Source organism: Dipodomys ordii, unplaced genomic scaffold (genome assembly GCF_000151885.1).
Source record: "Dipodomys ordii isolate 6190 unplaced genomic scaffold, Dord_2.0 Scaffold166, whole genome shotgun sequence".
NCBI classification, from domain to species: Eukaryota; Metazoa; Chordata; class Mammalia; order Rodentia; family Heteromyidae; genus Dipodomys; species Dipodomys ordii.
The window spans coordinates 571,789-584,663 of NW_012267382.1; the positions used below are offsets into that span (position 1 = coordinate 571,789).

General features: G+C 52.0%; 1 protein-coding gene across 1 annotated transcript in view; it reads right to left on the minus strand.

Moving 5' to 3' along the window:
- Positions 1 to 12,875, minus strand: part of Deaf1 (DEAF1 transcription factor) — a 53,700-nt gene that overhangs the window by 17,029 nt on the left and 23,796 nt on the right. Inside the window, exons 6-10 of the mRNA XM_013033347.1 lie at positions 11,708 to 11,773; positions 6,530 to 6,656; positions 4,730 to 4,858; positions 4,193 to 4,321; positions 709 to 956 (exon numbers count right to left, since the gene is read on the minus strand). Coding sequence (XP_012888801.1) covers positions 709 to 956; positions 4,193 to 4,321; positions 4,730 to 4,858; positions 6,530 to 6,656; positions 11,708 to 11,773 — 699 coding nt within the window. The remainder of the gene's footprint in view (positions 1 to 708; positions 957 to 4,192; positions 4,322 to 4,729; positions 4,859 to 6,529; positions 6,657 to 11,707; positions 11,774 to 12,875) is intronic.

A 12,875-nucleotide genomic window follows, 5' to 3' on the forward strand; every position in this document is an offset into this window, starting at 1 on the left:
CTGGGAGGGACTTCCCCACCCCTCCTCCATGCCAGCCTCCCCCTCCTCCATGCCAGCCTCCCCCTCCTCCATTCCAGCCTCCCCCCTCGCTAGTGGGTTCAACGCCAGAGTGCTTCAGAATCCAACCTCTTCTCCAGTGTACTGAGTCTGGTGATCCTTGCCCTCTATCCTGTACTTAGGTTTTTACCCTCAGTCTAAAACCTTGGACAAAACGAAGCCAAAGAGGACCGGGGTACAGCTCTGTCGCAGAAAACCGACCTGACAATCTGAGGGCGCTAGAGGAAGTCATGGGAAATCCTCTTGGTCACGATGCGTGTGACCTTCTGCCCGGGGTGGCTGACTGGACAGAAAGCTCTAGGCACCCACGCACCAGTGCCTGCGTGCTTCCCTGAACTTAAATTTCTTGTTCTACTACATAAAGACAACCTGGAAGTATGAATGCCTGTGAGCAGTGTGTATTCAAAGGGAAAAAACCCAACGACAAATGGCCTTTACTTTTGCAGCCAGCCAACTTCTTCACAAAAACAGGACATTTTAGAAACAGTCCACCCAGGCCCCGTCGGGAGGGCCTCAACTGTGGTGATTTTCCAGGGTTTCAGTCTCGGGGGCAGCAAAGCAGTGAGCCTCGTTGGCCAACGTGGAAACCACAGGCCGGCCCGGGGCTCCTGGGGGACAGTGGACACGGCCACACATCGGAGCTCGCGTTACCTCTTTCCGCTCGGCATCGGCCTGCATTCTGGCCTGGGTCGCGGCGGCCTCACGGCAGGAGCTGGCCTGCTTGGCCTGTTCAAACACTGTCTTCAGCTGCTGTGCAGTGCTGAGCAGAGAGTTGACCATCTCTTCCAGGTACAACCAGCTCCGTGGTTCTGACATCTCCAGCCCATTGACCACCGTGGGGGAGACAGCTTTGGTGGGGGTGGAAGGCGGCACTGCTAGGGCAGGCAGGGATGTCAGGACTGGAACGTGTAGAACGGAGGATAAACCAAGATATTAGCAACTCCCAAGCTTCCGGACAGCCTGCACCAAGCACGCTCCCATGTGGGAACAGAGGGTGAGAGGAACAGCGGAAGACCGCTGCCGAGGCTCCGCCGTCCTGCCCCCCCTGCACCTTCTCAGCGCTGCCAGCAACAAGCCCAAGACAGGCCCTCAGCTGACACAAGGCCAAGAACCCCGTGTCCACAGACACCTACCTGGGGCAGGGCGACCGTGAAGCAAGCACTAACCCAAGTCTGTTTCCTTACATGTCCAAGGAAGGAAAACCTTTCATGTTTTGTTTCCTATTTTTGGCTTCTTTTTTAAAGACAGAAGGGTCTCCCTTTACAGCCCCGACTGGCCCTGAACTCCCAGGCCTCCTGGGATTGCAGGTGCGCACGCTGGGCAGAGTGGCCAGCGGCAGCTCTGTCTCCTGCGGTGAAGCAGGAGGCCCTGGTGCACACGGCGGGCGGGTGTGAGAGGGCATCCGGAGCTCCCCGCGGGCGGGCGGGCGCGGCGGGGAGGGGGATGCACACCACTCACCCAGGGGCAGGCCACCCTCACTAGGCACAGGTAAGCGCCTGGTGTCACAGCCCAGGTGAGGGCCACTCTAGACAAGGGCTCCGGGCAGCCTCCACAGCAGGGTGTCTGGAGGCAGGAAGGCACACACGGAGGGCTGAGCTCAGAAAGCAAGCGCAGCCCTGAGGCTGGGCACCTCCTGTCACAGCTACAGCAGCTGATGCTCATTTCCTGAGTCTCCCGTGATCCTTGTGTTTCAGGAAAAGCACAGTAGAGCAAGATGAAGAGTATCTGCAATTTACTATCAAATAGCTCAAGGGAGAGAGTTCCTTACACATAGTTGATCTTTTGTTGTACATCTGAGATCATTTCTATAAAGAAGTTCTTAAGCTGGGCACTGGTGGCTCACACCTGCAATCTTGGTTATTCAGGAATCTGAGATCTGAAATCACAGTCCAAAGCCAGCCTGGGCAGGAAAGTCTATGAGACTCTTATCTCTAATTAACTCTAAAAATCCAGAAGTGGGGCTGTGACTCAAGTAGTAGAACCTAAAAGCTCAGAGAAAAAGTCTATGCTCTGAGTTCAAGCCCCAAGACTGGTGCGCGCACACACTTGCACACACACACACAGAGGTACTTGGATGTTAACAAAATTTCTGGAGGTGGGGTTCCCTCCTGAGTTCATGATGAGCAGCGGACAAGCCCTGCACCACACAGCCCACGGCAGACAAGGTGCAGCCTGTGTGAGCCAGAAGGACAGAAGTTTGGTCAAGGTGGGAGGGACTTTTAAAAACTTACATTGTGGGGCTGGGAAGGTGGCTCAGTGGTAGAGCACTTGTCATGCATGCTCAAGACCCTGGGTTCGATTCCTCAGCACCACATAAGCAAAAAGAAAAAAAACGGAAGTGGCGCTGTGGCTTAAAGTGGTAGAGTGCTAGCCTTGAGCTGAAGAGCTGAGGGACAGCACCCAGACCCAGGGTTCAGGCCCCACGACCGGACCCAAAAAAAAAAAAAAAAACTTACATTGTTCATAACACTAGAAAATGTAAAACTGCAAGCTGGGTTCTGGAGGCTGGTGCCTGTCATCCTAGGGACTCAGGTGGATGAGATTCAAAGATCACGGTTCAGAGCCCAGTAAAGGAAAGGCTTGAGGCTTTCCTCTCCAATTAATCATCCAAAACTCAGAAAAGGAGCTGTGGCCCAAATGGTAGAATGATAGCCTTCAGTAAAAAAGCTTGGGGACGGGCTGGGAAGGTGGCTTAGTGGTAGAGCGCTTGCCTTGCATGCATGAGGCCCTGGATTCGATTCCTCAGCACCACATAAGCAAAAAAAAAAAAAAAAAAAAAAAGCCGGAAGTGGCGCTGTGGCTCAAGTGGTAGAGCGCTAGCCTTGAGCTGAAGAGCTGAGGGACAGCGCCCAGGCCCAGAGTTCAGGCCAGCCTTGAGCTGAAGAGCTGAGGGACAGCGCCCAGGCCCAGAGTTCAGGCCAGCCTTGAGCTGAAGAGCTGAGGGACAGCGCCCAGGCCCAGAGTTCAAGCCAGCCTTGAGCTGAAGGGCTGAGGGACGGCGCCCAGACCCAGAGTTCATGACTGACTCTAGTCCCCCGCCAAAAGTAAGAGTTGAGGTCTTCAGAATGGTACATGCTTAGGCTGGGATGCAGCTTGCCTAGCAACTGCATGGTCCTGGGTCTGATCGATCCTCAGTACTGACAAAGAATGGTGCATGCTTGCAATCCCAATGTGGTCAGAGGTGAAAGTCCAAGGCCAGTCCAGGCAAAAGTGGAGACCCTGTGTGGAAAAACTAACTAAAGCCGAAGAAGTGGGGCTGAGTTCAAGAACTAGAGGCCATGCGTTCAAACCTGGGTATCACCAAAATTTTTTTTTAATAAAAAATAAATAGCTGGGTGCCAGCAGCTCACTCCTGTAATCTTTGATACTCAGGAGGTTGAGATCTGAGGATCATGGTTCAAAGCCAGCCCAAGCTGAAAAGTCCATGAATCTTTCCTCCAATTAATCATAAGAAGCTGGAAGCAGTATTAATCATATGATTAATTAATCAATCATAAGAAGGGTCAAGTAGTAGAGTGTTATCCTTAGACAAAAAAAGTTCAGGGACAGCACCAAGGCCCTGAGTTCAAGCCTGAGGATTGGAACTAAACAAACACACAAACAAACAAAGCATAGTCAAGTGAAAACCCAGGTCAAAGTACACACAGAATGGCGAGCTCTCTGCCGTGAAGGCATGGGCATCACACGGTCACTCTGCAGCTCCGGACCCAGGGGTGTGGGTCCTCTACGAACACCTCCTCTTCCCAGAGGACCTGGCGATACCTACGTTAGGCCTCAAAGGAGTTTTGGTGTTTATGGGAGCTGCCTGACACTAGACCCAAGAGGGCTCACAAACAAGTGATCAGGGAGCCGATGTGTAGTAAAACGCTCTTTACACACAGGTAGGCTTCTGGTCAGCCCTGACCTGCGCTTCAGCAGAAAAGCAAACAGCAACAGAGGTGGTGAGATCGACCAGGACACACCGCACATGTATGTGCAAATGGATAAAGAAATCCCCCTTACTTAACTAACGTGAGCTAATGAGAAGAAGAAAGGAAAACCAAACAGCCCAGGGCTGGGGCTGGAGCTGGTGGCAGAACCCTTGACAGCATGTGAGTCCTGAGGGTGACCCATGCGTGAACTCTGTCAGACTCACCTATTTTGGGATGTGACGTTGGCAGAGCGGCTTCTGGGAACGGGGCGATCTGGCAGCTGTCCTGAAAGCCGGGGTAGTGAGGCTCAGGGTGGCCGACCCTGCACGGGGGCTGCACCCCGGCCTCCTGCACTGGAGAGAGAGCGACAGGAGGCTTCAGCCACGCAGACACCACAGGTCCTGGCCACAGGTACTTGGATGACGTGAGGGAGTGTGGATAGTCAGAAGACCACACATGAGGATTTCGCCTGTTTCACGCACTTTCCTCACACGGCTCCTGCAAAGGGGCCGGGACTCTACTCCTGTGAGACAGCGCTGCACCCAAGCGGGAATTGGCAGACCAGCTTGGCAGACGCGGCTCTGTCACAAATGATCAGGTCCCACACCACGTGCCTGCCACACGCACTCATCTGATTTCTGCTGGTCAGCAGCAGACAGCTGCTCAAAGTGCCTCCCACGGTACCAGTAGCAGACAAGGCCCACCGTGTGGAGCCAGGAGACCGGGGCTGCACACAGGTCAGACAGTGGTCCACCACTCACCCGTGGCTCCAGCGAAGACATCGCCCTGGGTGGGACCCTCTGATATGACAGCAGTGGCCTCCACAGCGGAAGCCCGGTCGAAGGTCAGTGCCCCAGAGGTAGTGATCTGTCCTGAGGGCGTCACAGTGACTGGAAAGCAGAAGTGCATTTGACACTCAGCCAGGCCTCATCTACTCCAGGACGCAGAGCTCTGAGGATTGCAGTTCAACACCAGTGGACACAGAAGTCTCATCTCTAATTAAATCCCAAAAAAGTCAGAAGTGGAGGGAGGTGTGGTAAGTGGTAGAATGCTAGCTTTGAGCAAAAAGGCTCAGGGACGGAGCCCAAGCCTGGAGCTCCAGCTGCAGGAGGGGCACCAAAATAAATGAGAAGAAAAGGCTCTAATCAGGGCTGTGCTCATCAGCGGTCCAGCCTGCGACCTTCAGCCTTCACCGCCTCCTCTCCTCCTGCTCTCAGCCCAGGAGATGCTGACTGGCCCTCAAGATGGGCAGACCTAGAGACCACCAGTGTGGGGACCGCCAGGCCCTGCAGGGACACATGGCTCCAAAGGCTGAGGTCTGACCAAGGCCTTTTCTTTTTCCCACACATCTGGGGTTTTTGTTGTTTGTTTTTGTTTTGTTTTGTTGGTCAGTCATGGGGCTTGAACTCTGGGCTTGGGTGCTGTCTCTGCGCTCTTCAGCTCAAGGCAAGCGCTCTACCACTTGAGCCACAGCGCCACTTCCAGTTTTCAAGTGGTTTATTGGAGATAAGAGTCTCACGGACTTTCCTGCCTGGGCTGGCTTTGAACCATGATCCTCAGATCTCAGCCTCCTGAGTAGCTAGGATTACAGGCGTGAGCCACCGGTGCCCGGCTGTTTTGTTTTGTGCCAGTCCTGGGGCTTGAACTCAGCCTGGAAGCTGTCCCTGAGCTTTTGTGTTCAAGGCTAACACTCTACCACTTAAGCCATAGCTCCACTTCTGACTTTTTTGGTAGTTAACTATAGAGATGAGAGTCTCACAGCCTGTCCTGCCTGGGCTGGCTTTGAACTGCAACCCTCAGATCTCAGCCTCCTGAGTAGCTGGGATTTCAGGTGTGTGCCACCAGCGCCCAGCCATTCTGTGGTTAAGCGAGCCAGATTTCCCTTCTGGTTCCTTGATTCTCCTGATCAGTTCACAGGCAACAGGAAGTACTCAAACTGGACCCAAAAAGAGGCTTCATGACAACGACACTTCTATGAAAGGCTGCCCAAAGCTACTGGGGGCTCAGGCTGGCAAGTCTCCAGGAGAGAGCGGCCCTCCCATGCACCATCCACCATCCAGGAGAGAGCGGCCCTGCCAGCCCCACCCACCATCCAGGAGAGAGCGGCCCTGCCAGCCCCACCCACCATGGGGCGCTTGCTGAGGACAAGCTCTGCCAGAGGAGGCTAGTGGGCCCCGGGGCCTCCATGTGGACGCCCTGGGGGGGTGGGGGGGACTGGTAAGAGCCTATGATGAGAAACACCGCACCAGGCAGGTGAGGAGCAAGCCAGGGAGGGAGGGGGTGTGTGCACCCCCATGGGAGGGAGGGAGGGAGGGGGGTGTGCACCCCCACAGGAGGGAGGGAGGGAGGGTGTGCACCCCCACGGGAGGGAGGGAGGGGGGTGTGCACCCCCACGGGAGGGAGGGGGGTGTGCACCCCCACGGGAGCCACCGCCCAGTAGCCCACGCACAGCGGGGCTAACCGCCTCCCTAGCTCCTCAGCAAGTGCTTCAGACAAGCTACTCTACTCGGAGTAAGCCCATCTGCTCCCCTCAGAAGAGGCGTGGCTTTGGTGAAACTCACAGGTGGTGGCTGCCGTGGCTGGGAGCAGAGTGATGTTCTTGGGGGACTCTTTCTTCATGGGCGTGGTGGGCAGTTCATTTTCCTTCTTGCGCCTTTTGTAAGGAACAAACAGCCTCACGGGACCACTCTGAGGGAGAAAGCCAGCGTTGGCCAGTGGCCATCAAGCCTCGGGGCAGGGGAGGGTGCGTGCTCGACTCTTCTCAAGCACATTCTCCCAATTCTCCCGAGGAAAGCCCACTCCTGCCCCTCAAAGACAGAATGCTTTCCAAAGCAACCGTGAACAGTACTGCCAGACAAGACAGCACCGCGGACACATGGGGCCTTAGGGTTCCTAGAAGGGAAGAAGAAGTGGAACCAAATGGGGAACAAGAAACACCACATCCCAGGCCACAGCTGCCGGTGACGCCTGTCATCCTCCGCTCAGTGAGAAGACAGCCTGGGAAGGCCAAGCAGCAGAAACAGAATCACAGGGCTGCCCTGCACAAGAGGGCCGCCCTGCACAAGAGACGCAGAAGGCCACCAGACAAGGGTCCCCCAAACCAGGCCCCGAGTTCAAGCCCCATGACCAAAAAAAAGTTTCACAGACGCTTCTGCCCAGGCTGGCTTCAAACTGCAATCCTCAGATCTCTGCCGCCTAAGCAGCTAGGATTACAGGTGTGAGCCACCAGCGTCTGCCTCCTGTTTTTTTCCAGAACTAGGAACTGAATCCAGGGTTTTCTGTGTGCTAAGCCTTCTTACCTGCTGAGCTTTACCTCCCGCTCTTTGAGCTGCCCAAACGCAAGTAGCTGGATTGCGGGCCTGCACTCCCATACCCTACTCTCCACGCTTGCGATGATTCCCTGAGCACACCTAGAAAGTTCCTTGAAGGCTTTGTTGGTTAAACCCTGCACCTTGGACTCTTAGGCTGCACCCGAGCCTCTTCTGCTATTCATGGTCCATGCTTCCTACTTCTCTGTACATCTTAAATTTCTCGTTAAAAAACATTCACTGGGAGAGGGTGATACTGTCCACAAAGAAATGCACTCTTTACCTGGCTTGCGTAACTGTAGCCCTGTGTACAGCATGTTTATAATAACAATTAAAAACATCAAAAAACAAAAAACCAGACATTGAGCAGGACGTACTATAGCAGCAGTGGGTATTAAGGCCCAGGGGCTTCCTGCTGGGGGCGCTGTTGGGATAACAGATCTTCCCCTGCAGAGAGCAGATGCTCCCAGGGCTGGGCAGGGAGAAGAGCCATCGGTGGCTGGCCATCCTGGCCCTGGCTAAGCTGGGTCTGCACGAGGCCGGAAGGAGCCGCGGCTGTGCTGCTGCCCTGTGGGAGTCGGTGCTCTGCTGGGGAGGGGAGGGTACTGGCACCTCGAGCGGCCTCAAGTGGCTGCTTTCTATAATCCTCCCAGCCACACCAGGTATTTCTCTGGGAGCAGACCGATGGTGGCATCACACCCCCAAGTGGAAGCCAAGATTTAAACAACCTGTTAAGGACCAACTTACTGATTCTGTGTTTAAAGAACCTTTTGTTATCAAACCTAAAAAACTCTGGGTCAAATCCTAAATAATGAAGATAGTCCACCTAGACAGCTTTCCTCTTATGTTTAGATCTTTGATCCAATTTAAACTACATTTGTGCAAAGTGTGAAGTTTGGGCCAAAGCTCAGTCCTTTGACAGCATCGAGGTGCCAACACTACTTGCTAGAACTCCTGTCTTGGTAAGCAACTAGACTCTGATCTCTTCTTTATAGCCTTCAAGTCTCCCCTGTGGGTACCATACTGTCCTGGTTACTGTAATGACAGCAAGTTTTAAAACCCCTGAATTGTGATTTTTTTCCAATGTTAGATTTCTTTTTCAAAATTATTTTGGTGGGGCTGGGAAGGTGGCTCAGTGCTTGCCTTGCATGCCTGAGGCCCTGGGTTCGATTCCTCAGCACCATGTAAGAAAAAAGCCGGAAGTGGTGCTGTGGCTCAAGTGGTAGAGTGCTAGCCTTGAGCTGAAGAGCTGAGGGCCAGTGCCCAGGCCAGGAGTTCAGGCTCCACGACAGGACCCCCCCCCAAAAAAAAAGAACAAAAAAAATCAAAACTATTCTGGCATTTCTCTTGGCACCAATGGCTCACACCCGTAATCCTAGCTACCTGGGAGGCAGAAATCAGGAGACTAGGTGTGTCAAGGCAGGCCAGGGAAAGTTTGCAAGACTATCTCAACAGAAAAAGCTGGCATGGTAGAGAACAGTCCATCATACTGCTGTTAGCATGGACCCTACTTCAAAAATAAGTACCGGGGCTGGGATTGTGGCTCAGTGGTAGAGTGCTGGCCTAGCATACATGAAGCCCTGGATTCAGTTCCTCAGTACCGCATACACAGAAAAAGCCAGAAGTGGTGCTGTGGCTCCAGTGGGAGAGTGCTAGCTTTGAGCAAAAAGAAGCTCAGGGTCAGCGCCCAGGCCCTGAGTTCAAGTCCCATGACCAGCAAAAATAAATAAATAAGTACATACAGAAACACAGCTTAAATGGTAAAGTACATTCTTAACAAGGAGGAACCCAGTTCAAGTCCCAGTACAGAGAGAGAGAGAGAGAGAATAGCAGATGCTTACTGTTTTGTCTTGTTTTTAAAACACAAGGTCTGTAGTGTTCAGGTGTGTGTTGGGCAGTACCTAGGCCCTCACACATATTAAGCTAGTCCGCTTACTGTGAGTCACACTCCTAGGCTAAGGCTTAAATTTTATTTTAATTTTAAAATGAGGGGCTGAGAGGTAGGTCAGAAATAAAGCGCTTGCCGAACAAGTACAACATTTTAGGGTCAATCCTCAGCATCAAAACACACACACACACACACACACACACACACAATCCTCAGCATCAAAACACACACACACACACACACACACACACACAAGCCCATATTATAGTATTTGCTACTAAGTAACTAAAATCTTAGAACCATAGTTCAAAGCCAGCCTGGGCAGATTTTTTTTTTTTTTTGGTTGGTCATGGGGTCTGAACTCTGGGCCTGGGTGCTGTCCCTCAGCTCTTCAGCTCAAGGCTAGTGCTCTACCACTTGAGCCACAGCACCACTTCCGGCTTTTTTTCTGTTTGTGTAGTGCTAGGGAATAGAACCCAGGGCCTCATGTGTGCAAGGCAAACATTGTACCACTGAGCCACCTTCCTAGCCAGCAGATCTTACCTCTAAATAAACAGGAAAAAAATTATAAATGGAGTAGAGTACCTGCTGTGAGCAGATAAAGCTGAATGAGAACTCAAGGCAATGAGCTCCCCATTACCAGCAAATAAGTAAAAAACATTTTCTTTTTTTTTTTTGGGTGGGTTGTGGGTCTTGAACGTTGGGCCTGGGCACTGTCTCTAGGCCCTTCAGCTCAAGGCTAGCACTGTACCACTTGAGCCCCAGCGCCACTTCCTGTTTTCTGGTGGTTTATTTGAGGTAAGTCTCATGGACTTTGCTGCGGGTGCTGACTTTGAACTGCCAAACTCAGATCTCAGCCTCAGGAGTAGCTAGGATTACAGGTGTGAGTCACTGGTGCCCAGCTTTCTTTTTTTTCTTAACAAGGAAAAACAACATTTAGAAGTTGCAGCAGATGAAATAGTAGTCATCCTAACTCCTGGAAACTGTAAGTACATTACTCTGACTGGCAAAAGGGATTCTGCAGACATAATTACAAATCTTGAGATGAAGATTACTCTGGGTAACGTAAGGAGGCCAATCTAATCACAAGCTCTGTAACAATGGAGAACCTTTCCTGGCTGAATCAAAGAAAAGAGACCAGCATAGCCGAACAGAGAAATCTGAAGCATGAGAAGGATATAACAGATCTTCGATGTCTTTAAAAATGGAAGAAGAGCTGGGAAGGTGGCTCAGTGGTAGAGCGCTTGCCTTGCATGCCTGAGGTCCTGAGTTCGATTCCTCAGCACCACATAAACAAAAAGAAAAAAGCCGGAAATGGTGCCGTGGCTCAAGTGGTAGAGTGCTAGCCTTGAGCTGAAGAGCTGAGGGACAGTGCCCAGGCCCAGAGTTCAGGCCCCAAGACCAACCCCCCCCCCAAAAAAAAAAGAATGAAGTCGACACCTGGGAATCTAGAAACACCTGGGAATCTAGAAACAGTGTGTGTGTGTGTGTGTGTGTGTGTGTGTGCGCGCGCGCGTGCGTGTAACTAACCACTTGAGCCACAACTCCATTTCTGGCTTTTTGGTGTTTAGTTGGCAGTAAGAGTCTCAAGGAGAGCTGGGAAGGTGGCTCAGTGGTAGAGCGCTTGCCTCGAACGCATGAGGCCCTGTGTTTGATTCCTCAGCACCACATAAGCTGAAAAAGCCAGAAGTGGTCCTGTGCCTCAAGTGGTAGAGCGCTCGCCTTGAGCTGAAGAGCTGAGGGACAGCGCCCAGGCCCAGAGTTCAAGCATCAGGACTGGTTAAAAAAAAAAACACTAAAAATAACTGAAACGAAACTAGTACAGTAGTACCCTATAAACTGTATCACACACAGTAAATAAACAGTATCATACTTTTAAAAACCACACGGCAATAGACATAAAACGATCTTGCCTCCTCTAGAGCAGGTAAGAGCAGGATAGGCAGCCAGCTGGCTCTCAGGACACGGCAACTCCACCCACGCGACAGCCGGCGCACTGTTACGAAACCGTGTTAAAAGTGCAGACCATGAGTCACAATGTGCATCTGTTATAACCACTTTAAACGTCCGTGTTAGACTGAAGCGCTAGTGGCTCCCTCCTGTAACTTAGCTGGTCCAGGAGGCTAACATCTGAGGATCAAGGTTTGAAGCCAGCTCAAGCAGACAAAACCATGAGACTCTACAATTAGGCAGCAAAATGCCAACGAGAGGCAGAGCTCCGAGTTCAAGCCCCAGTACTGCACACACACACGCACGCACGCACGCACGCACGCACACACACACACGCACGCACGCACACACACACACACACACACACACACACACGTGCTGTGCTGCTTCTGGGCAGACCCAGTGGCTGTGCGGCCTTCCTCATCTCAGACCCTAGACCTCTCTGGAGACACAGGGATTAGGGTTGCGCCGAGGCGCGTCTACGAAGGTGGGTAGGATCTCCCCAGGCACGGGGCAACAGAAAAGTAGGACAAGAGGTGAGAGAGGCTGGCATGTCCACCCGCACATCCCGCAGCTCACGCACCAAGACTTACCAGGGTCATATCATCACAGCAGGCGGCACAGGTGCATGAGGCGGCGTGAGGGTTTAAAATCCCATCCTACAACGCAGAAGGTATCCAGCCACGTTAGAATGCCTGTCCCAGCAGAGGCTGCCCATCAGACTGCACTCAGCTCTACTGTGCATTCACCACCACACATGGAAGACGTGAAATGTAACATTCCTGAAACTGCTACATCTTTACATGAAGGGCTCCCCTGAAGCCCTCTGGGAACAGAAGACCCCACAGGCATTCGGGATTTCCTCATCCATGCTGGGAGCTGACCTGGAACAGGGTAAGAAGTCCTCCTTCTTAGGAGAGGACTACGTGCATGTATCTGATCATATAAAATAGCATTGATCAAAAAGAAACCCAGGAGGCCGGGTGCCAGTGGCTCACGCCTGTCATCCTAGCTACTCAGGAGGCTGTGATCTGAGGACCGAGGTTCAAAGCCAGCCCAGGCGGGAAAGTCTGTGAGACTCTTATCTCCAATAAACCACTAGAAAACTGGAAGTGGCGCTGTGGCTCAAGTGGTAGAGCTGAGGGACAGCGCCCAGGCCAAGTTCAAGCCCCATGACTGACATAAAACAAGACAAAACAAAACAAAACTCCAGGAAATGGACATCAAGTTTTTTCCTTTGTTGCTGTTTTTCTTTTCTTTTTGTCTTATTTGTTCAGTTACCTGACTTTGGAAAGGTAAGGAGGGATCATATAAATGGAGGGACAAAGGGTGAATAAATGAAGCAGTGGTAGTCACTAGACACTATGTTGAAAATGAACCATACAATTTGTGGACAGCAATGGGAGGGGAAAAACTGGGAAAGGATAACACTGTCTAAAAAAAAAAAATGTACCCTTTACCTGACTTATGTAAGTGTAACCCCTTCTTTATATCATCTGTATAATAATAAAAACTTAAAATTAAAAAAAAAAGCAGGGTTGGGTGCTGGTGGCTCACGCCTGTAATCCTAGCTACTCAGAAGGCTGAGATCTGAGAATCACGGTTCAAAGCCAGCCCAGGCAGAAAAGTCTGTCAGACTCTTTTTTTTTTTTTGGGGGGTCCAGTTGTGGGGCCTGAACTCTGGGCCTGGGCACTGTTCCTCAGCTCTTCAGCTCAAGGCTAGTGCTCTACCACTTGAGCCACAGCACCACTTCTGGCTTT